At 53.5% G+C, this 22911-nt stretch overlaps 1 protein-coding gene across 1 annotated transcript; it reads right to left on the reverse strand.

Moving 5' to 3' along the window:
- Positions 1–4530: 4530 nt before the first annotated feature.
- LOC119098660 (2-amino-3-carboxymuconate-6-semialdehyde decarboxylase) lies at positions 4531–22269 on the reverse strand. The gene is made up of 8 exons (XM_037221640.1): positions 22124–22269; positions 20842–21039; positions 19459–19552; positions 15499–15641; positions 7486–7708; positions 5741–5880; positions 5105–5197; positions 4531–4718 (listed from the first exon to the last, which is right to left on the reverse strand). The coding sequence occupies exons 1-8, from the start codon at positions 22178–22180 to the stop codon at positions 4656–4658; spliced, it is 1011 nt and encodes a 336-aa protein (XP_037077535.1). The 5' UTR covers positions 22181–22269; the 3' UTR covers positions 4531–4655.
- Between the last annotated feature and the right edge of the window lie 642 nt (positions 22270–22911).

Here is a 22911-nt window from a genome sequence, read left to right on the forward strand (position 1 = left end):
CCCCCCGTCTCCGAGGATCATCCAGCGTTGTGTCTCACTCACGGCTCCCTCCGATTACAAGCGCTGTCTGGTCCCAAATGACTGGGCCGCGACACTCACTTCCGTCCCCAGCCACTCACTTTCGTCCCCAGCCACTCACTCCATGGCGTCCAGTCGACCTTGATCACGCACTTCCCCCCGTGTTCTCCACCATTACTCGGCTGACACAGTCCATACATCCCTGCAACACTTCCCTCCGCACAATGTCTCTTCACGACCGCTGCCTTAAGTCTTTCCCTGAGTCACGCCGCCCTCAAAAGTCTCTATCCACAGTGCCTGCCTCAGCATCTCCCCCTCCCCAAAGACCCTCGCTCGGCATCCGCCTCTCCCGACAGCCCTCCCTTCAGCACTCCCTCCCCGGCCGTCATCCGCTCCGTGCCTCCCTTCCGCGGCAGCCTTCCCTCGGCAGCCGCCCGTCGCGACTGACGGTGGCCGGCCGGCTGCCGCAGATGCCGGAGGAGCAGGGCACCGGCTCGGGCCAGCACAAGCGGCGCGCCTGGCTGCGGCGCGCCTCCACCAGCTCGGACCAGCAGCCGCCGGCGCCGCACCTGGCCACGCGGCGACTCAGCGTCTACGACCGGTTGATGGCGGAGCGGGCGCGGCGCGGCATCCGCGTCAACCCCGGTGAGGCACGAGCTGACGGCGAGGAGGTGCGCCGGTGCTGGCGGGGGGGGGGGGGGGGGGCAGGGCCACGGGAGGGAGGGAGCTGACGGCAGGGAGGTGCACCGGTGCTGGCCGGGGAGGGGGGGGGGGGGAGGGAGACGCGGGAGGGTGGGACCATGGGAAGGAGGGAGCTGACGGCGAGGAGGTGCACCGGTGCTGGCCGGGGAGGGGGGGGGGGGGGGAGGGGGGAGGGAGACGCGGGAGGGTGGGGCCATGGGAAGAAAGGAGCTGATAGTGGGGAGGTGCACTAGAACCAATGGGAAAAGAGGTACTTGGGCGGAGGCAGGGCTGTGGGAGGAGAGGAGGTGGTGGTGATTAAGCGCATTTGGACTGGCAGGGTGAGGGCATACACGCTGATTCACCAGGGTTATGAATACAGAATCTGTCTCGATAATCTGAAACGATGAAATGATCCGATCCCGCCACCCCCCCCCCCCCCCCTCCCAAGAATCTGAAGCGATGAAACGGGGCCGGCTCCGCAGCACCAAATAAACCATCACTGACCGAGCTATCAGTAGAGCCAAGTAAACACTGCGGGAAAAGTAAACAGCTGATATGCCTTTTAGTTCCCTGCCGTTAGTGTCGGCTGGCTGATGATCTGACTCATGTTGGTGATCCAGTGTCCACAGAGAGACGCGCCTCGCTCATGTCCACCGGCTCGAGTGACCCAGACTCGGGCGGCGACGTGGACTCGGGCTCGGGGGCCTCTACCGAGGCGCCGGGCCCGCGCGCGCCGCCACACGGCGCCGACCCGCTGGACGAGAGTCAGCTGACGGCCGCCGGCGGGCCGCGGCCGGGCGCGGCCCGCTGCGAGCAGGCCGAGGGCGTGCCGCTGCTGGACCACCTGCTGCAGCTGGCGGCGGCCGGCCGGCCGCCAGAGCGGCCCGAGGAGAAGAAGGTGCGCTTCAGGGAGGGCTGGCGCTCGGCGCGCGGCACGGGCAGCCTCTCGGCGCTGCCTGAGGACGCGCTGAGGGAGGCTGTCGCGCGGGCCGCACCGCACGGCATCCTCAAGAACGGCGTCGGTGTCCCGTCACCGCCGGACGAGGAGGGGGAGGAATCGGACGTCAACAGAGCAGGAGGAGAGTCGGCCGAGAGGATAGTCAAGAACGCCATTCGGCTGGCCGTGGAGAGGACGACAAGAGAGGACGAGTCGGGGGCGGAGCCCGTGGGGGCGAATAATAATTCTGGAGATGCGAATGAGGCTGCAGAGGCAATGCCCGATCAGGGGAATCCGGAACCGCACGACGAAAACGACGATGACGATGACGTCTTTGAGGCAACTGTTCAGTCGCCGCCAGACGCCGATGCGGCTAATGCCCACCCCACACCAAGAGCAGAACAAACGGAGTCGCCTCGAGCCGAGGGCGGTGGTGCTTCTCTCCAATGCACGTCAAATGGTGAAACTACAGCGAGTGAATTAGAACAAGCAGCCTATCCTCTTGAGGTTAAGAAATGTGCCGAGGAAAGTGGTAGCTGCCAACAGACTTCGACCGAGGAGATTCACCGCGAGCAGGGAGAGCCCAATGACGTGTCATCGGAACTACTCGCACATCAGACAGAGAAACTGGCGGAAGGTGAGGCAGATTCATCTACGGCCGGCCAGAACCTCAGCGAGACTGTCCACGACTTGCCGAAAGGGTCTATGGCAAGCGTCGCCTCCATTTCCGATAGCGAGCCAACCCCGCCGAAACCGAACTCAGGGGTCGAGTCGGAGTCGCGAGCACCTTTTGCCGCAGCCTCGGCCGAGGACCAAAAGCCGACACGCTTGGCCTCCGTCTCCGAGGAGTCGGAGGTGCTGGTCGCTCCCGCCGGCACAGCCATCGCCGAATCCTGCGACGACCACCTGACGGACGCCGTTCCCGCAACCTCATCCAACGGCGCCACCCGCGACCCACCGTCCCCCCGCGGCGGTGCGCGACAAAGGACCTCCCCAACCGACCTCGTCACTGGAGGAGCCACAGCGCGGGTGGCCAGGCCCCGTCGCTGGTCATTGGCGGGCGCGGGAGTCAGCCGCCGCGACCGCGCTGCCATCTCGCGGCGGCTCGTGTACGTTGCTCTTTCGGAGGAAGACGGCCAGGCAGCGCCGGCGTTCGAAGAGTCGCCCGGTGAGGTGGTGGAGTACGACCCACGGCACGGCGAGTGGCGCCACCTCTCCGGCGACGAGGGTCGGCGGGTGCTGCGCAAGAGGATGTCGCTTACTCAGACCTGCTCGCTCGACTTCGACCACATCCCGTGAGCGGGCCGGCCCTGATGAGGTCGATGGTGAGGTCGATGATGAGGTCAATGATGAGGTCGGGCCTGGTCGCGGCTCCGGGCCGACCCAGTTTTGGCCAAGCCGGTAACTTTGGTTGGCTCTGTTATGGTTTCCCATAATTTGCAATTCGCCACCCACCAATTTTAAGGAGCGACCTCTGATTTCAGTCAGAAGTGGGCTTCTACAACAGCAGATGCGGCAGTGACTGCGGCATTTGCATCACCAGACCCTTCAACAGACCTCACCTAGATATTCTGTGAACTCCGCGTAGTAAACGTTTACATTTTGACCAAGTCCTACAAGACTTGCCACTTCAGACTTCAGGTCGGGTGCTCCCCCGCCCCCATCGTCAACACAGCATTGCCGTGCAGTTTTTCCTTGACACATGGGATGCACGTGTATGATAGCAAAACACGCCCACAGTATGCACTACACGAAGCTGATAGTTCACACGCTTCACGTAAGTACAACGCTGCTAATTGTGGTACACTGCTAGTACAAATTACGCAAAACTTGGTTGTGGTAGCTCTATGCATTGTACAGCCCACAACGGCATGCAACATCTTGTGATCATTCGCTGCGACCGGCGTGTCAAGGTGCGCTGTTGAGCTTGGCCTTAACACCTAAATGCGTCATTTATTGAGCTGAACACTATCATAAGCTCAAATGCCGCTCGAAATGACTGAGGCAGAAAGGTACGAAACCTACGGCTGTCTACGCCATACTTTTCCCACATGCAGACATAGTACACCACATGTGCAAACAGCTTACCGGTAGATCTCGCCGCGGCAAACGCATACGTGCTGTTTTCTGGGTCGGCGTTTGGTTTGTGCGTGGGGTTTTGTGCGCCTGTGAATCGTCGGTAGCGATTTCGCATGCAGATGCTTAAATTAGAGTTTCGCTGCTTGCAATACGTGATCCATAGCACGAACCCAAAACTTCATTTTTATGGCTAGGTAAATAAAAGAATCTGAGTTTGGTTTGGTACCCGAGTACAAATTAAGAGCTTCAAATAGTCGTCTAAACGTATTGCGTGATGCGATTTTTTCGAATCATGCATTGTCACCACAAGACAATGTTGATCAGCAGAACCAAACCACGAGTGCGAAAATCGCTTGCACGATGGATGCGCTCACTCCGACGGAGGCCAAGTCAGCCCCGAGGCTAGTCTAATGACAGCGTTGGGCTCCGTTGCCGTGGGCCAGCGATAGTTCCGACGACGCCCGCAGAGCTGTGCTGATCTGGCGTGTAAGCAATACACAACATTCGGCGTTGGTCTGTGGCACAACACCAGCAAAATTCGGCGATAAAGTACGCTGCGATAGAGGTAGAACCACCGGTGATAACGAAACTACAGAATACTTGTTACATGCAACGATCGAAGTGTTGCATGCGATAATGCAGCGCGCGTCGCGGTCAGTGGATGCTTCCAGCATCCACTAAAAGTGCCTTGTTGGGTGTTCCCATGTTCGGTACTGAATGAGATCTGGACGCCCTGGTTATGCCGTTGTGCATGGATCGCTGTGTGTATCCAGCAGGACAGTCACACCGCTGGAATTATCAAATATCTCGTGTTAGCTTGCGGGTAAGATATATTTCCTTTCACCTCGCATTTGTTGGATGTCATTCATCGTAGTTGATCGGTGCGTACAGGAATGCGTTGAAGAATACATGCCAGCGATCCAGTAAATGGAACTTTTCACTCGAAGGTGGACTTGTCCAGACCGAGAAACTCCAGGGCATTCTCAGCGAAGATGTCGTCCTGAAAACGACTCGCATGTTGGACAACGCATGGTGGCATTTCAAAAACACACGCTTGTCCGACCCCACAGGGACTCTAGCATACATCGCAAATGAAAGGAATTGTACTTTTACATGTAAACTTTTCCCCAGATCTTGCTCCGCGCGAGCTTACTGAAGCGACGGATTCACCAAACCCGGACAGAACTCGGCTGCAGTCCCCGGCACGCGCAAGTCTTGATTACTACGATAAATATAACAGTCTAAATAGGATAGGTGGATATTACTCGCAGACCCTTCACAGCCACGTCTACAGGTGTCGCCCACGCCTGTTGAACACAGCTGTTTCCACTTGTTTTTTGCTTATCTGGGGATCGATCCAGGCCGATAGCAGAAAGGCAGGCTTACCCGCAGTTGAGCATCAGTGAGGTCCTCCACGATTTTTCCTCCTTGAAGGTCCCCCAGTGGAAAGGGGTAGTCGGACCCAAAGATGACCCGTTTCTGAAACAATGACAGCTTAGTTCAGAAACCAAAATGAAGCATATACCTGCGTACACTTAGTCAACAGCACATAAAGGTTCCAAGCACCGGACAGACGACAAACCATCGTGGATTCAGTATCCGACACTTCACGTGAACGGCATCCGGGCTGGACCCGCTTCTCGACTTCAGCCCCTTCAGAGTCCGCGCCTACACAGGGTTGTAGCGAATTCGGCCTCAGCTCCGGCCAGCTGAACCTGGACACCTGTGATGCTTATTGTGCACACCCACCATTGTAGGCTATACATAGCGCGACACGTTATCTGCACCAATAAAGTACTGGAAAAAAAGAGCCAGGGGACTATACCAGTCGTTTAAGGGGACACTCCGAGTGACTTATGTCGGCAATGGCCTTAAGCCATTAACTGAGCTTAATACCTCTGGTGGCCGTTGGGCTCCCTATTCACTGCATAATGCTGCTGTTGGCAATATATATGACCATAAGCAGCTGCCAGACCGGCCAAATAGGCCCGGATGGCGACTAAATGACCCAGCCCCACCAACCTTCCCGATAACTTCCGTCAGCAAATTGAGGGCAGCGCCGTCGTGTACCAGCGAGTCGCACCAGAACTTCCCTAACTGGGCACGAGGTGGCACTGCTGTCTCCTGGGCGCACAGGTCGGGCCGGCAGAGGAAGCCATGGTCTGAAAAGCGCATTGGTCCTCGTCGAACGGCAAGTCAGAGCAGAGCGTCAATTACCATGTCTCGAGTGCTGCATCGCTCAGATTACAATTGACCTGTCTCGCGTTATTTGACCGCCTCTAAAGCCTTGCGTGAGGACATCCAACGGAGAATGCCTCGCCTCAGCTAGCCATCTATACAACATTTGAGTCATACGACCAACTGTTGTTGTGCCCATTGCTTCATATGAGCCATGCGATGACACCATCACGGCGCCATTTTCAAATGAGCTACACCCCAAACACGACCACGCTGCCATCCCCACACGAGTCACACCTCAAACACCCGCTTCCAGGCAAACTCACCTGAGCCCCATCTGAAACACAAACCAGCGGACAGCTTTACGTGGCCAAATCTCAACACCACCACTCGGTCTCATGTAAATCACAGTCCGAGAAGCACTACGCAGCCCTGCATGAACCACACCCCAAGCACTACCTACCGACTTCACACGAGTCACATCGCCAGTACCCTCAGGCCAGCAGTCTCGCGTGACCAACACCGCTGAAACCTTCACGCAGGGCGTGAAACATGGTTGGTAGCTGATATGTCACCACGCCTGACGCAGGTCACGCCCACAAAACCATCGCGACTTCAGTCTCATGTTGGGTACAACCAGGGGGTCAATTTTTGTAAATTATGGGGGGGGGGGGCAGAACCGAAGGCCCGGCAACCTATCGACCTCTTTGTTCTCACTGGATTTAGCCCACTTTATTTTTATTGGGCGCAATGCATGTTTTTAACCTTTGTATAACTTATAAAAGTATTTAATTAAAGCAATACAGAAGTCATGCAGCGTTAGATCCAGGGGGCGGGCATTGGACTCACGCGTCTCTTCTAATCGGCACGTAAACGCGCCCCTTTAGAGGCCACCTTAGGACGCCGATGGCGCTCTTCTATACCGGTCATGGGAGGCGACACGCATTTTGGTTGTGGGAGACGTGAACGGGGTTAGCCATGGGGGACTTAAGTCATCCCCATGTTCCAGGGCTTTTCACTTTAGCCTCACAAACCACTGCGTGTCTTATGGCGCTGCGTATGTGAAGTTCGTTGCCTCGTTTATCCGCTTAGCTGATACGATATTTGTCTTGTGGTGAGACCAGCCATGACTTTTTATTATGAGAGCGGTACGAGACACCACTACGCAGAAAGATCAAAGAAAACAGTCTTTGTGTTATGATCATCTTTTACGCACGTTTTTTGTAGCATTCCAGCCAAAAGCATTGGGGGGCCAAGCCAACATGGGGGAGGCAGCTCCACATTGGGGGGAGGGGGGAGGCCAGGACCTCCACAAAAGAGTCCAAATCGACACCCGTAGGTACACTCGCTAGGGCCCTGGGAAAACCCGTAACATCACAGCGTAGCCTCGGCCCGTGTGAGTCTTACCCGAACATCACTGCAAGGACTTGTTTCGCGCGGGCTGCCCCAAACCCCACCGCGTAGTCTCACACGAGCCGCCCCCATCACCCTCACGGCACCAGCCCCAAGCAGTTACACCCCAATCGTGCACCCCACCACCTCTCAGCAGCGCCTCACGGAGAAGGGCGTCACCTCCGGCGGCCGCTCACCGATCCTGCCGACCGTGTAGGGGAAGGAGCCGCCGCCGTGCGCGAAGCAGAGCCGGAGCCGCGGGAAGCGCTGCAGCACGCCGCCCAGCAGCACCGAGACGATGGCTGTGGCCGTCTCCGCCGGCATGCCCACCAGCCAGGGCAGCCAGAACTTGGAGTGCCGACCCCCCAGCTCCATGTCCCACGGGTGCACGAACACGGCGCAGCCGAACTCCTCGCACGCCTGCGCCGGAGGGTCACGTGTCACGGTCCGGCGGGCTCACACGGCGGCTCAGGGGTGCTGACCGCAGTCTCCGAGTCAGGCCGCAGGTGGGGATGGGGCGGCGGCGCACCCTGAAGACACGCCACGCCGCGCGAGCTCCGCTCTGTGGCACGGCAGCCCGCAGGGGAGGCTGGTGCTTTATGTCAACGATTGCACGATCATTACATAATGGCTCGGGGCAACAGCTCAGTGACGGTCAGACATGACAGGAAACGGAAGGATAGTTTAGCGCGAGCAAGTGCCCCATTGACATATTACATGCCATGGAAAAACGATTGGTCTGTGACCTACCAGACCTCTCCGGCAGTCAGCAGCACATGAAGGCAAACACAACACAAAACAGTCCGTATAGGCTATTAGATAACCTTCCCACCCGAAGCATAGTAATGTTGCCACACAATCACTTTGCAAACAAAGCCGCCCCTCGCACACTCCATTCTCCGATACAGCCTATAGCTGCTACTGGACAGCACGTTTTCGTCCACGTTTCAAACCAGCGTGGCGTCCGACCAGCGGCTCCCGTCGGTGTACACAAGGGGAGCTGTTAGACATACACGATTGACAAATTCTATTGCACGCCGAACGCGTGTATGGGTTAGTTCATCAGCACTTTTAGTCACTGAATTTTCTGAATTAAAAATTGAAAAAAATACATTTACTGAATCCATAAACACATTAATCCATCGTTTACGGATTGTCGGGAACTGTCCCCGAAGGATAATCTCTAAAATACTTAAAGAAGCATGATTAAGCAAGTCTTGAATGTGTACTTGCAACAAAACGCAGATATGCCCCAACTTAGAACACACGGCGCTAAGGGCTTCATAACAATTCAGCACCCCTCGTTCTGCTTCTAAGTGCTATTCGTCAATGTGGACATTGTTGACTCCTGAGTTCATGCGTGCAACGAATATACACCAAGCCGGCGCATGAACTGTGTTGCAACAAAGATCGTTCAACAAATCTGCTATCGAGGTCAGACTAAGTTCGTTCAATAGATTGGTGAGAGCATTTAAAATCATTCAACAAAGATGTCATCGAGGTCAGACTATTCCGTTCGTCAAACTGGTGAGAGCATTTAGAAAATATCATTCAACAAAGATGTCATCGAGGTCAGACAAGTCCGTTCATCAAACTGGTGAGAACATTAAAAAATAAACTCTAGTTAAAACACTAAAAGACAGTTCCAATAGCTGTTCTTTTGTGTTTGTCGTTACTTTTCAATAGATCAATGGAGATGCAGAATTGCAGAGCGCATTGAAGACGGTACGAAATGGCTCCATTAACTTCCTGGACCATACCCAACACTTGTGCATGTGACACTGCACAGTCCGGTGCATCCATTGACTCAAGCGCATGGACTCAACAGTCCTACAGTCCCCCCCCCATGCACTTAGCTGGACCACCCCCATGCACAACGCCCCGCGCACATGGCCCACACCGGCAGCCTCTGGGCACGTGGTCACAAGGCCTACAACCTTACATGCCTTACCACACTGGGTCATCGTGCCCACCAGAGGCATGTATAGGTCATGAGGTGTCACAGGCACAGACATGCCAGAGCTCTCCGTTCGCTGGCCACAGTTCACATCACGTCAGGGGACTCGTGCAGCGTGCCTCGTGTTGACCTGAGTTTGGTCGGATGCCATATGACACAGCGCCTCAGATGTATTGTTATAATTGTATGAAGCCATGATTATATAAATAAATCATGTTGGATAAGAGCGGCTTCCAAGTGGTTTGGACTAACATGAGACTGCACACAACTTACACGAAGCACGCGCCTGGACAGATATACATATGTCAAGTCCAGCTCCTGCCTGCGATTGTGAAAGAGGTAGCGACACATATATCCCGTGTTAGACATATTTTATAGAGACAATGACCATATGTAACCCGAAGCACCCACTCTGGTGCACATCAGGGGCCCACTCGCACTGGATGTTCTCGCAACAGAGGAAGATAGGTGTATATAGGCCGGTTGAAAAACAAACTTCTGTTTAGGAGGTGGCCAGGAAATGGCTGCACTCGTTCTTTGGTCTATTTTATAAAGAATGGGAGAAACTTCAGGTCGGTATCTAAATTAAATTCATGAAACGCAGAACGCTTAAAAACATTTACATCCTTTATAGCATTACAGTCTTCGCAATGGACTTGGTTACAGTAAAGCAGGCTAGGCCATCATTGTAGCTGCCACTGCGGTTGGACGAGTCCGATGACAGCGACCATGCATGTGTAAATGTGAGTGTGACAATATGGCTTTGTGACTGTATGGGTGTGTGATTATGTGACTGTGTGACTGTGCGACTGTGCGTGTGTGCGTGTGCGTGCGCCTGCTCGTGTACGTGTGCTTGCGTGCGGGGGTGGTGGTGGGATGGTCGTGTGGGTGCATTGAAGCATGCATGCACCGTCCGTGTGTCTAAATAAAGGATGCTACGCTTCCATTCCATGCCATTTTTGAAGAAAGGAGCCCACTCGGCTGCAACATAACTTCCTAGTTCGTTTGCGATCTGTGACAGCAGAGGTATTACCAAAGTGTCGTCCGGCGCACGCCCTTCAACATCGAACAACGCCCTTCATCGAGCCCTTCAACGCTGGCTGATCAGCGCGTCCATGGTGTTTTTGCTGCGGTGGGCCTTGACGACGGGACGGAATTTGCTAACCTTCATACCCTGTATCGCCGCCTGTTTTCGAACCTGCCGCATCGCATGCTGATGGACCTTGGCCCAGAGAGGAAAGTGGAGTGAAAGCTGTTTTTCTCGCAGTTCCCACAAGCCTTTCCAAATTTCTGTGTCAGTGGAATAACAAGCCAGGGTGAGGGATTGTTGTTTTGGCTGTTACGCAGAGCCTGCACCCTCCAAGAGAGGATCCACTGGACCGGGATAATTATGCCTCCACGCGGAGCCCAAACAAGGACAGGAGACCTCGCTACTGCACGTACCTTCCAAAAGAGTTGCAGTGAGAGGGAACACCAAAGGCTTGCACCTTCCCCTAAGCGATCCGGCAAGGCGAAGTCTGCAGTTCCCACCGTCACAACTTGACAAGAGCGCCGTAGGGACGCGGACATCTGGGACAGCGATATATGTGGGAAAGCTTGCGTTCCCCGGGACATTCACAATATGGGAAAGTCTGGGATATACATTACATGTGGGAAAGTCTGCGTTCCCTGGGGCATTCACAATATGGGAAAGTCTGGGATATACATTACATGTGGGAAAGCTTGCGTTCCCCGGGACATTCACAATATGGGAAAGTCTGGGATATACATTACATGTGGGAAAGTCTGCGTTCCCCGGGACATTCACAATATGGGAAAGTCTGGGATATACATTACATATGGGAAAGCTTGCGTTCCCCGGGACATTCACAAGTGGGAAAGTCTGCTGCTATCCCATAGCGTCACCGATGGAGAATGCGTGTACCTGTGATGTAGAGTTACGTAAGGGAAGGTCTCCACCTAGCCGGCAGGGCCACGCGGTGGAGGTCTCCGCATTCCAAACAGGCCACAGATGGAAAAGTCTGCATCGATCAGACAGGGCAATATTTTCGTTTTCGACCCTCCGTGGCGGCAGAAATAGAGTACCCGGCCTCGGAGTGTGTGTGTGGCATGTAGTTACATTCGATACCCACCAACACTGTTGTGGTGATAAGAACCGATCTAACTTTGCAGAATGTTCTGATGTAACGCGAAACTGGAACTTGCTTGGATGGAGTACAAAGGAAAATGGCTGCAGCGTCATAGTGCAAGAAGTCCACATTCCGCTCCATAGCATTAAGTGTCGAGAGGGTATGGGCAGAAGGGCGGTACAAAGCACACTTTCCTTACAATATGTTCAGCAAAAGGTTAGTTCCCTTACTTGCCTTATTTCATGAACAATGGGGAGAAGGGGAGTATGGGGAGTGTAACTGACCATTCTGTTGGAACGTTCCATGACAACAGTTGTTGGTGTGCTTATGCATATGTGCGTACGGTGTGTGCGTACCGTGTGTGTGTGGCTGTGTAGGTTTGCGTCTGGGTGTGCGTGCATGTGCTTATGCATGTGTGCGCACGGTGTGTGCGTACGGTGTGTGTGTGGCTGTGTAGGTATGCGTCTGGGTGCGCGTGCATGTGCTTTTACGTGGGCGTGCATGCGTGGGCGTTTCCTCGCTGGTTTAAATAAAGGATGCTATCCCATCATACCATTGCAGTTTTAAAAGTAAGGAACTTTCCGGGCCATATTATTTTATTAATTTATAGTTATATTGATAGCCACAGTAACAAGTGCCTCACAATATAAGGCCAACGATAAACCTCAGATGTCCAGAGAAAGTGTGTATCACGCACTTAAAGGGTATAAAATTAGTGGTGATGAGCTGGCGATGAGCAGACAAGCCTACAATTCCCTTACTGCAGCTAGCTGCTAGCAACTATTACAAAACTGATGCTTGGAGCACAGCCCGACAAACCCACTTGTGTACCGCTTGTAGCCAGCTGCAGCTGCAACATTTCTGTTCGTGCTTGCAAGGGAGAGAAGCACTTCCGGTCGGTGACGGAGCTGCAGCTCTTCAACCATCCGTCAGGTTTAACCGAGGCTCCACTTACCACGAGAAGGAAATGCTCTTAAATTGGCCTGCTTTCAAATCTGTGCAGGCAATAATCATAATTAGAACTAGGCAACAATATCCACGAAGGGGTCTGTTGTACACCAAAAAACGTACTGTAATGTACCTGCGAAGTTAAACGGGCGCACATTTGTACGTTGTAGTGTACGCCGGGCACCTTTACACGTATGGCTGCCGGGTGTCATTATGACCACCAGCACACATTCGAAGGACACGGCAGTTTTGAAGCTGGGTGGTAAGCTGAGCTCTGCTTAAATTTGATTGCTGGCCGAAGAGACATGGTTCTGTCTCCGACCGGTTGGGACTCTTTCCCTTGAAAGCACGGACAGAAGTGTTGCAGCTGCAACTTACTACAAGCGGTTGTCAAGTTGTCAAGTCAAGTCAAGTCAAGTACAAGTTGTCAGGCCGCGTGTCAGTCATAGGTCTCGGAGCACTGGCTGTCGAGGACATGCGGCGAGGAAATTGTGGAATTGGTGTTCATTACCAAATCGACTCATCTCTCCAGCTCATCTCTTCAACACCAGTTCACCAACACCAACTCACGATCTGTTGCCATGATTATCAAACAGACTATAAGGACACGATAGGACACATCCTGGAGGGGTTCCAGCTTTAAAAATGCAATAGAAGCGTGGTGTAGCATTCTGTATTTAGACCAAGGGACACCCGCCCAAACACGAGCGTACGTTCAAACACGCATGCACGCATGCACGCACGCACGCAGGCACGCACGCACACACGTGCTGGAGCTGCAGCTCACACGCCAGTAGTCATTGGACCATACATACCCCAACACCAGCCACAAATTAAAGGTGGCGTTAGTTTTCTGCTATGCCTTGCTTTGACGCCTGGACTCTCATGCTACGAAGGTGCAAAATGATTATCCGAAGTGCCATGTGCTTTTGTTTTTTTATTTATGGACACTGATCTGAAGTATTTACTTTTGTTCCTAAAACCAGGCAAAGAACATCTCCTAAACAAAAGGTTGTAAGCCGTCCAAGTGGGCAGCATAGGACACCTGTTCCTTTACCAGTCACCTAATCTTTATTATATTCCTTTGCTTCGTCGGTCGCCTCAGCCAAACGCATTACTACGCTCTACGTCGCACGGAGGTGAGCTGCGCCTGTGCAGCGGGGTCACACGTGGCACTTTCCACAGATCCGGCGTGGGAAATTCGCCACCTATCGGACAAAGTCGAACGCATGGGCAAATCTGCACCTATAAATTGGTATCACACATGGGCAAATCTGCAACTGCCATATGAGGTCAAACATGGGAAGGACTGCGCTAGCACCGCAGCGCCATGCATTGGTGACATGTACTCTCCGGACAGGACCACACCTGGGGTGATTGTCATGCTCCCAACACGGTCACGCAGGCAGAAATCTGCGTTCTCTAGAGAGCTTCACACAGTGGACTCTCCGTTCGGGTTCTCTGCGCGAACACACCATCCAGACAGGCTCACAGTGTGAACACACCGTCTGGGTTCTCAATGCGAGCACACCGCCTGGAGGGTGAATATTTCTACACGTGTGACCGTCTTGGGGGGGATGGGAGGATGGGAGGATCTCTCCAGATGTGATACCGTCCGGCTAGGGCAGGACTTTAAAGCGTGGCCATGAACAGCTGTGCGTAAACTTCACACACACGCACACGCGCAAGCAAGCACGCACGCACGCACGCACGCACGCCGCACGCACGCACACACACACATACACACACACGCACGCGCGTACGCACGCACGCACGCACGCACGCACGTACGCACGCCCGCCCGCACGCACGCACGCACGCACGCACGCACAGCTACCTGCCAGACAGATCGCGCATGGAAACATGTGCATCTGGCAGGCGGGTGAACACACGAAGACATGTGCCCCGGTCAGACAAGGTGGTGCACATCCGCACGTGACACCAGCAAATCCGGTCATAGTCCATGTCAAAACGACAGCCGCATCATTGTTTGAATACATGGAGTGCTAAACGCAGACATGGTTTCACCCACGATGACATCCATGATCTATTCATTTATCAGATGGGTGGGAATTGCAAAACAATCAGTTGAAATACGAACGCGAGACAAACTTGCACGTTTGGCCGTGCGTTAGTGTCAGTATGTTGTCATTATGAATGAGACGTTTCAGCAGAATACAAAGCAGTGTGGGACGTGGAATGCTCCATGCAGGACAATCCACTCTCAGAACCGTGCAAAGCAGCTCCATGGAGTAGCACCGTGCAGTGCTGGTGCGTGGGTTCTCGACCGTCCCTCTCTCCCATCCCTTAAGCTAGGTCCCTCCCTCGTTACATGGTGAATGCCCGGCGTGAGTAGCGCGATGCGTTAACGTTGCGGCTGCCGCGATCAACTCTATATTACACTTTGCAAGAGGCCTCTGCCAGGGTGGGCCTGTTTGTTATTGCCACAGCCCCGCGTATGGGACAAAGGAGGAAAGACCAGGGCCTCGCCGGAGGGCGCTACACAACACGAGATCGGCACCAGCTAGTCGACGTTAAACATGACAGATCCGCGCCCACCAGGCAGCGTCAGATACGAGAGGTCAGCGTCTAGCAGACAGGGTCACAAACAGGACCCCTGTCCACTCCAGAAATGGTCAGATCACTCTTGGGTGGTCTGCGGCGTGTCACGGGGAATTCGTGCAGCAGGGCGTTCCAGACTGTGCCCGGGCGTTACTGATGAGCGCACGCTACCTTCCCGACGGGTCACACATCAGGTGATCTACTATTGTCTCGCATTGGAGAGGATCAAAAGTGGAGCGACAGTCAGGCAAGGTACCCACATATGGGCCGAATATATCTGTCCGTTCCAAAACGGGGGTGCTTAAGGAACAATGGTTTAGCTGCGTGTCTGGGAAGCCAAGGGTACCGGGTTCGATTCCCCTGGTGGCTGTCCCTCCTGCCAGGGCGGGGGGCAGGTGACGCCATATAGCGTCAGCCACCGAGAGTGTCAAAAAGGGTTATTGAAGGTATTGCCATTGTCATTGCCATCACTCAATGACAATGACAATATCTTCCAAAATGAGTTTAGCGGCGTAAGGAATGGACCACCCAGACCTTTCATGTCCACATGCAGGGCGATCCGCGCACACTCCCCCGAAACTGATGCCATTCAGAACTCAAACGAACTGCGTCACCTTCCAGACTGGGTCGAGCTCACGCGCGTCCAGGTTCCAGTCGCCGATGTGCGAGCCGATCTGGATGCCAGGCATGTGCAGCTCGCTCCGGACGCGCTTGATCTCCTCCACAGCCAGCAGCGGCGCCTGCATCGGCACCGTCCCTAGGGCATCGGTTCAGATCAGCAGAGCAGGCGCATGTTGAGCGAGCAGGTGCATGTCGAGAGAGCAGGTGCATGTCAAGGGAGCGGGCGCATGTCCAGGGAGCGGGCGCATGTCGACAGAGCAGGCGCATGTCAAGGGAACAGGCGCATGTCAAGGGAGCGGGCGCATGTCCAGGGAGCAGGCGCATGTCGAGAGAGCAGGCACATGTCAAAGGAGCAAGCACATGTTCAGGGAGCAGGCGCATGTCGAGGGAGCAGGCACGTGCCAAGGGAACAGGCGCATGTCGAGAGAGCAGGGCATGTCCAGGGAGCACGTGCATGTCGAGAGAGCAGGCGCATGTCCAGGGGGCAGGTGCATATCGAGGGAGCAGGCACATGTTGAGGAAGCGAGCTCAGGTCAGGGAGCACAAACAGATCGGGGGATGAGCACAGGCCAGGGAGAGCACACTCAGGTCAAGGGAGAGGGCCCGGGTCAAGGGGCCTACCGTCTACCGGTTTGGCGCTGTATGGGCGTGGTTTACACAGACTGTGACGCGGTGAGCTGTGATTAAAACTGTCAATCATTCACGTCATCCTGGTTCTTTGGGTGAGTATGCTAGACCACTATATCTCCTACCTTTTGCAACATGCAATCGACAGCAGACATGCTTACGTTTACGCTAATTGGCTGTGATGACGATCAGCAGCACGACCAGTCAGGGGTGAAGTTGGAGCACAACACCGCGTCGCCAGCGAGTTCGCTTTCAGTCCGCACAAGTGTGGCCGTGGTATCTAAGGTCAGAGTCTCACAACGTACACATTGACTTTTTACCAAGTGACATAACATCTGGGCACCCACTCTCTTCGAAAACCGGCGTCCTTTGCGTTTGTCCAAAACGTGCGTCGATGAAATGAAGTCAACAGCCCTGCCGCAGGATAAAGAACGATATCACTTAGCGAAGCCGCAGACGGAATACGAAGCGCTGATGAAAATAAGCTCTAGTATGGGATATGGGATATTGAAAGAGATGCTCAAAATAAGGATACACTAAACCTAGTCACGGATCTACCCTTGCGTTATAAGCGCAGATCATGGCCTTGTGATTCAAACGTGCCTTGGGCGAGCATCGAGAGTGCTTTGTGAGACGATCTCTGGCATAAAGGTGGCCTCGGGAAACGTGAATCTCATGCCTATCTCAGCGACAAAGGTCAATTTCGAGGCAGGTAAAATGCCTTGGTCACGAGCGTTAGCGTGGTGACCCACAGTAATTGTCCCCAAAAAGCACGCAAGCATAAGGGGATCGCGTATAGAATATGCAACATGTCATTTACATTACGATATATTACATTACAGTACATTTGCGCTTACTGTGGTTTAACTTCAGATACAGTGCACGTGGCACACGATCCGGTACACGTCTAGTACACAATCACTCCGACAGACGGCTCAGGTCAGTGCAGAGGGCACCACCGGCCTCAGTGCACATAACACGATGCCAAGCTTGACAACATCGGTGCGCATGGTAAGGCCGGTTTCAGAGGCTCAGGTCGGAAGATCCGTCTTAGATCAGGAAGCAGTCTCAGGTCAGGGCGGCAGGTTCAGGTCAGAGCTGCAGGGTCAGGTCAAGAAAGCAGAGTAAGGTCAGGGGAGCAGGGTCAGGTCAGGGGAGCAGGGAAGATTAGGGTACCAAGGTCACGTTAGAGGAGCGGGGTCCAGTCAGGGGCCAGGGCTAGGTCAAGTGGGCTGGCTCAGGTCACGTGGGTGGGCTCAGGTCAGGAAGCAGATTTCAGTTAACGAGCCATGCTCCGGTGCGGCGAGTTGATTCAAGTTGGAAAGCATCCCCAGAGGTTGGGGAATCATGCTCAGGTCAGGCAAACATGCACGACTCAAGGGACCAAACTAAGTGTAGGAAGGCAGAATCAGATCGCAGAGCGACTCAGCTCACGACGTAATACTCAGGTCGGGGCAGCAGGTGCAGGTCAGACTGACTGGGAACCATTAGCGTTTACAAGCTTTGCTCAGCGGGGTAACCAATCCACACCATGTGGGCTTAACCAGTGTTAAAAACCAGGCCCTCTCCGGTGCAGCTCGGGAGTTATTTACACAGACCAGTTTTGTAAATCAAAACTGGTCTCTGAAATCACTAATTCATTTTCGTCAACTAGATCTCTTGCAGTGACAGATCTACAGCAATCAGTGTTAATGTTTACTAGCTGAAGATCAACAGACAGAATATACACTCACAGGTGTACTCAGTTAGCAAAATCAAGTTGCCAGTAAGCCAATAGATCATGTCATATGCATACGCTTTAAGTCCATAGAAAGGTAGTCATAACTGCCAGACATAGCCACAGTTCTACCAAGTCTACTTATAGGCACACCCATTTTTTGAAAGCATGGGTTCTCCACATCTGTCGCAAAAATACAAAAAAAAAAACAACAGCGCGTTGATGAAAAGAACCCAAAGCATCTGCAGGAATTGAAAAAGGTATTACTGATCCAACACGCACGTCACAATGCGCCTTCAGAAACTGCATTCACTAAAGCGAAAGGTATCTCCCATAGAGAAAAAGCTTCAGATAGTCTTAAAGGCACAGCCAGCCCAAGCGCTGTCAGGAAATCAAGGTAGTCCAGTCGTTTGACAGATATGTTGTGTAAGTACCCTATATGACTGGGGGTAGGGCAATATTTATAGCATACATGTCAAAAAGCTAACAACGGGTCAAACGTAGTTAATGCTTGCATGAGGCCTGTGGATATGGCCGTCATCCACACGAGGACTCGTGCTGCTCGCACTCCATACGCTTGAGGGCGAGCGGCCGTCGTATAATTCAGATAACACTGCCGTGGTCTGGGACTGAGACACTGGGACAGAACTGGACACTGGGACAGAACTGGGACACTGGGACAGACTGGGACAACTGGACCAGAGCCAACGCGTGCATTGCGAGTACAGGTCACGGCTTGACGATTGAAGGGTGCCTTGCGTGACTATCGAGGACGCTGCAGGCCTCGTGTGACGAACATGAGCGCAGCAGGTGGGCCTTTGGAACTACGGGGTCTGCAGAGCGGCAAAAGCAGGTTCTGTGTGAAGCAGAGTGCCTCTGCCATCAGCACCAGCGCGGAGCCTCAAAGCACTGCGCTTCAATGCGCTCGCAGCCATTACGTCACTGCGCATGGCATGAGCAGGAAGACCTGCAGATCCTGGCTGTTACGCAGGATGAGTGCTTGCGGTGCAGATGACCGACCTCAATGTGCCAGCAGACGTTAGCTACACGACGTTAGAAGGCAAACATTGAGGTGTAATACGAGAACCTCGACGTTTATGGTCCTGGATTCAACCAGACGTCACCATGAGCACTGTTTCCAAGAGCCGGGTTCCTCATAATGTGCCATCATGTTTACTTGTTACCGTTTGTTCAATCGGTCCCCTCTGGGATGCTGAAGGACGGAGATTCGCAGAGCAGAAACCCATAACACCAATGCCATTGCTGTGGTCACTTGGAGTGTGAGTTGCGTGGCCTCTAGGCCAGACGGCTCAGGTCAGCCGGGTCATCACTGGCTTCGGCACACTTGACGCGTTGGCAATCGCGACGCCATCAGCGTGCGTGGCACAGCTGGTTTGAAAAGGAAACGGTAATTCAGATGCGACACATGTGAACAGCATTAGGAGGCAGCTTGGCGACCATTGCAACGACGCTGATGGCCATTTGACATCTAGCGTAGCGCTGGGAACAAGCAATGTTCACAGTAATAAGCTTTGAGATAAGCAAAGCCAACGCTTGGGTGGCTAGCAAACGTCACTGCAGAAGCAGCTGCACACACAGGAGCGCTCACCCAGACCGACGAACCGCGTAGGGTGCTTGGCCACGGTGGCCGCCAGGTCGTCGTTTATAATGCGTGACAGGTCAGCCGTGTCCGCGGGTTTGGCCTGAAACCCCCGTCATGGGATGACTGCACACACCCGGGCCATGACCGACAGCATGCGCACTGAATGACCACTGCATCGAATGACCACTGCATCGCGTCTCAGGGCGCACGCAAATTGTCAGCAAAGTCTCGAATGTGATTATGGATGTCAACTTTTGGTCATCGTGCAAACGTGGTCATTGCTGAGATAATCGGCATGACACAAGGAAAAATACAGCTGGCACAAAAGTGTGGTTTTTGAAGAACATCCACCAAAAACGCAGAACGCATTCGTACAGCCAGGTCCAACCAGCGTTCATGCACACAACTCTTCGGACTGCCTTTGACAATTCAAAGAGTTCGGCCCCTACCAGCAGTCTTACGTATGCCACCTCCTTGGGTCGTTTCTCCATTCAGTGGGAGAATGTGTCTATAAGGAACATTGAACGAAATCGATGCCATGCCAATAGCTGAAATCAAGCATCATCATCGCCGCTTCATCGACTTAACTCCCAGGTTCAGGGTGCAATACAAGTAGAGACTAATGTTTCAGTATACGTTGCATGCATATTGCATGGGGCAAAACATCTGGATTTGAACTTCGGCCGGAGCCTTACACATTTAGGGGCAACACCAGGAGTCGAACGTTTAGGGTTGGGCCATCCGCCCAGCTGGACCGATGTCTCTCCCTCTCACGTTCTCATAGTTTGAACAGGTCAAGCTTACCGAATGTCCTGTCTGAAATGAATACAAGTTTATGACGTGTCGGCAACCGTTAAGGAATGAGATAATTGGTTTATCAACCACGGACTGCTTGTATGTATAAACGTTAAGGTTTCCTAAGACTCATCAGCTCGGCTTCTGGAGTGGGTAAGATGACTCCATGCCGAAACAATTTGAATCCGTGTAATCATTTGAACAAAACAATTGACTTATTTTTGGGCACATGTCGCAAACAGCGGCTAACATCGAAAGCCCTCACGCACGTTTTCCATCAAGACAAGTTCCAACGCTATTTACTTGGTTTTCCGCGCAGTTGAGCGAAAATCCCATTTGAGATGCAGTGACAATCTGTTGCAGGCCCGCTGAGCGTATGTAGATGGAGTCACCCACGCCATTCAGCTGGCGGGGAGACGGCGCCAAGTTCGAGGAAGCAGCTCGCGTGCAGAAAACGTGATCCGATGCTTGATAAGGCTTCCTACCCGCGACCCGTCCCCAATGAGCCATCACTTCACTGCCGTCCACTTAAAGCCTCACAAATTAAATAACATAATGCGTCACAAGGAATGAATTAATGAAACACCGACGTACCCAGTAGCTGAACATAACTGGCACGGTGCTGAGCGCCTGCACGGTGACGCCCGTCTCGTCCATCTCCTTCAGTCGGACCTCGGGGTCCCAGCAGTTGGACTTGATGACCCGGAACAGCTGGCCATCCCGCATCATCCGTGCTGTGTCCGGCGTGCTCGGGCAGTGCTCCAGCTGAACAAAACCGCCGTAGCCATACCGCTGCAACATCCAGCATCAGCACAGCGCTTACAGCTGATCGGTTGTAGCAGATGTTTGGAGGGTGATGTGGCTTGGTATTCCAAAGACATCACAGATCAAGCCTGTGTTTGTCTTTGCTCAGCGATGTTGAGCATAACATAACAACATGTGGACACATACATCCATATCTAAATCGAAAGTGGCGCATATATGGTGACACTATATGCACAATTTATACAAATATTTACTACCGGTTCTCATTTCAACCCATTCCGGATTTAGCACCGGCTTGCATGGGGTTTTCGCCGCGGTTTTGCTGAGAAACACTGTTTTGATCCCTGTTATGTGTCAACTTCGCTTACTAAGCCTCATCAGCTCGGCTTTTGGAGTGGACAAGATGACTCTATGCAGGAATAATTTGGATCCCAGCAAGCATTTGAGCCAAATGAAACAGATTTTGAGGGCAGTGAAACGAAAAACCTGTGATGAAACGAGTTTTGAAGTTGGCTATCTCCACCACCAAATTTGCCATAGGAACGTCAGCACTTGTTACGTTTTTTTTGTCGTGTTGGAGGACGCGGCTATTGCTGTAGAAACGCACTGGTGGAAATCACAATCTCGTAGAACTGGACGTCAAACTCCAGCAACTCAACAGCTTTGGTAAATGGCTGGGCTCCTAGCTTCAGCGCTTTCCTCAAAAGTTCTAGTGATCAATAAAATTGGCACGTGATCCTCGTGCGGATGTCACCACTCACACAGGATCCAACTAAGACATTTTAGGCTCATAAACACACGCACCCAGTGATGGTTCGCTCATGCTTCAGCGGAGAAGAACCACTTAGCTAGCACAGTCACATCTAAACGATTCTGAGCTATGACTAATGACACGTACAGCGCAAAGGAGCAGAGAAGTAATGGTTCACACATCCGTGAAAGTTGAACATGAGTGATGGCGATGGCAACAGCAATCTCAAGATGCATTTGTTGCCCGCGCCCCTCTCCTCTCTTTCTCAGACTTGTATATGCCGCTGGACATAATGTCATAACGTCTCACGGCCAGCGCCCGTACCAAGACTGACCCAGGGGCGTCACCGCCAGCACAGACCTCGGCAAGGTTTGGCCACGTCCTCGGCAGGATGTGGTTGTGGATGTCGATCTTCATGGCGTGCTGCCCCGGCCACCGTCGCCACCGCGCCGCTCACTCGCCGTCGCAGTCCGGTCCTGCCCCGCGGCGGTTCTGCTCGCCGGCCCGGCTTCGGTCCGGCGGGGGAGGGGAAGCGGTCTGGTCGGTTTGTTTATGCTGAACTGCGCCGCAAGGAGGGGCGGCGGGGCGGCCGGCGAGCTGCCCCGCCGGATCTGCTCCAAAATGGGGGAGGGATCGGGATCCGAGTCGTCAAGTGGGCCACGAAGAGCCCACTCAAAACAGGGCTGCGGGGGTGTGCGAAATGGAGCGGCGTGGGACCCCTGCTGTTTTTGCCATCCTGCGGGGAGCCAAACGGACAAACTATTAGATCAGTGTTATGCGTTCCAGAGGGCTCACCAAGGCCGGTGAAAGCAGGTTGCGCTGAAGCGAATATGCTTTAAAATTTGAGTGATTCACTCAAAACAGGGCTGCGGGGGTGTTGAAATGGAGCAGCGTGGAACCCCTGTTGTTTTTGCCATCCTGTGCGGGAGGCAAACGGACAAACTATTAGATCAGTGTTATGCGTTCCAGAGGGCTCACCAAGGCCGGTGAAAGCAGGTTGCGCTGAAGTGAATATGCTTTAAAATTTGAGTGATTCACTCAAAACAGGGCTGCGGGGGTGTTGAAATGGAGCAGCGTGGAACCCCTGTTGTTTTTGCCATCCTGTGCGGGAGGCAAACGGACAAACTATTAGATCAGTGTTATGCGTT

The sequence above is a fragment of the Pollicipes pollicipes genome, unplaced genomic scaffold, assembly GCF_011947565.3.
Source record: "Pollicipes pollicipes isolate AB1234 unplaced genomic scaffold, Ppol_2.1 Scaffold_4740;HRSCAF=5597_pilon_pilon_pilon, whole genome shotgun sequence".
NCBI classification, from domain to species: domain Eukaryota; kingdom Metazoa; phylum Arthropoda; class Thecostraca; order Pollicipedomorpha; family Pollicipedidae; genus Pollicipes; species Pollicipes pollicipes.

Coding starts and splice junctions, on each gene's coding strand:
- LOC119098660 (XM_037221640.1), bottom strand. CDS start 22,180: ATGAAGATCGACATCCACAACCACATCCTGCCGAGGACGTGGCCAAAC. Junction 21,040..22,123: donor CGTGGCCAAACCTTGCCGAG/GTCTGTGCTGGC, acceptor TGGATGTTGCAG/CGGTATGGCTACGGCGGTTT. Junction 19,553..20,841: donor CAGTTATGTTCAGCTACTGG/GTACGTCGGTGT, acceptor CGGGGGTTTCAG/GCCAAACCCGCGGACACGGC.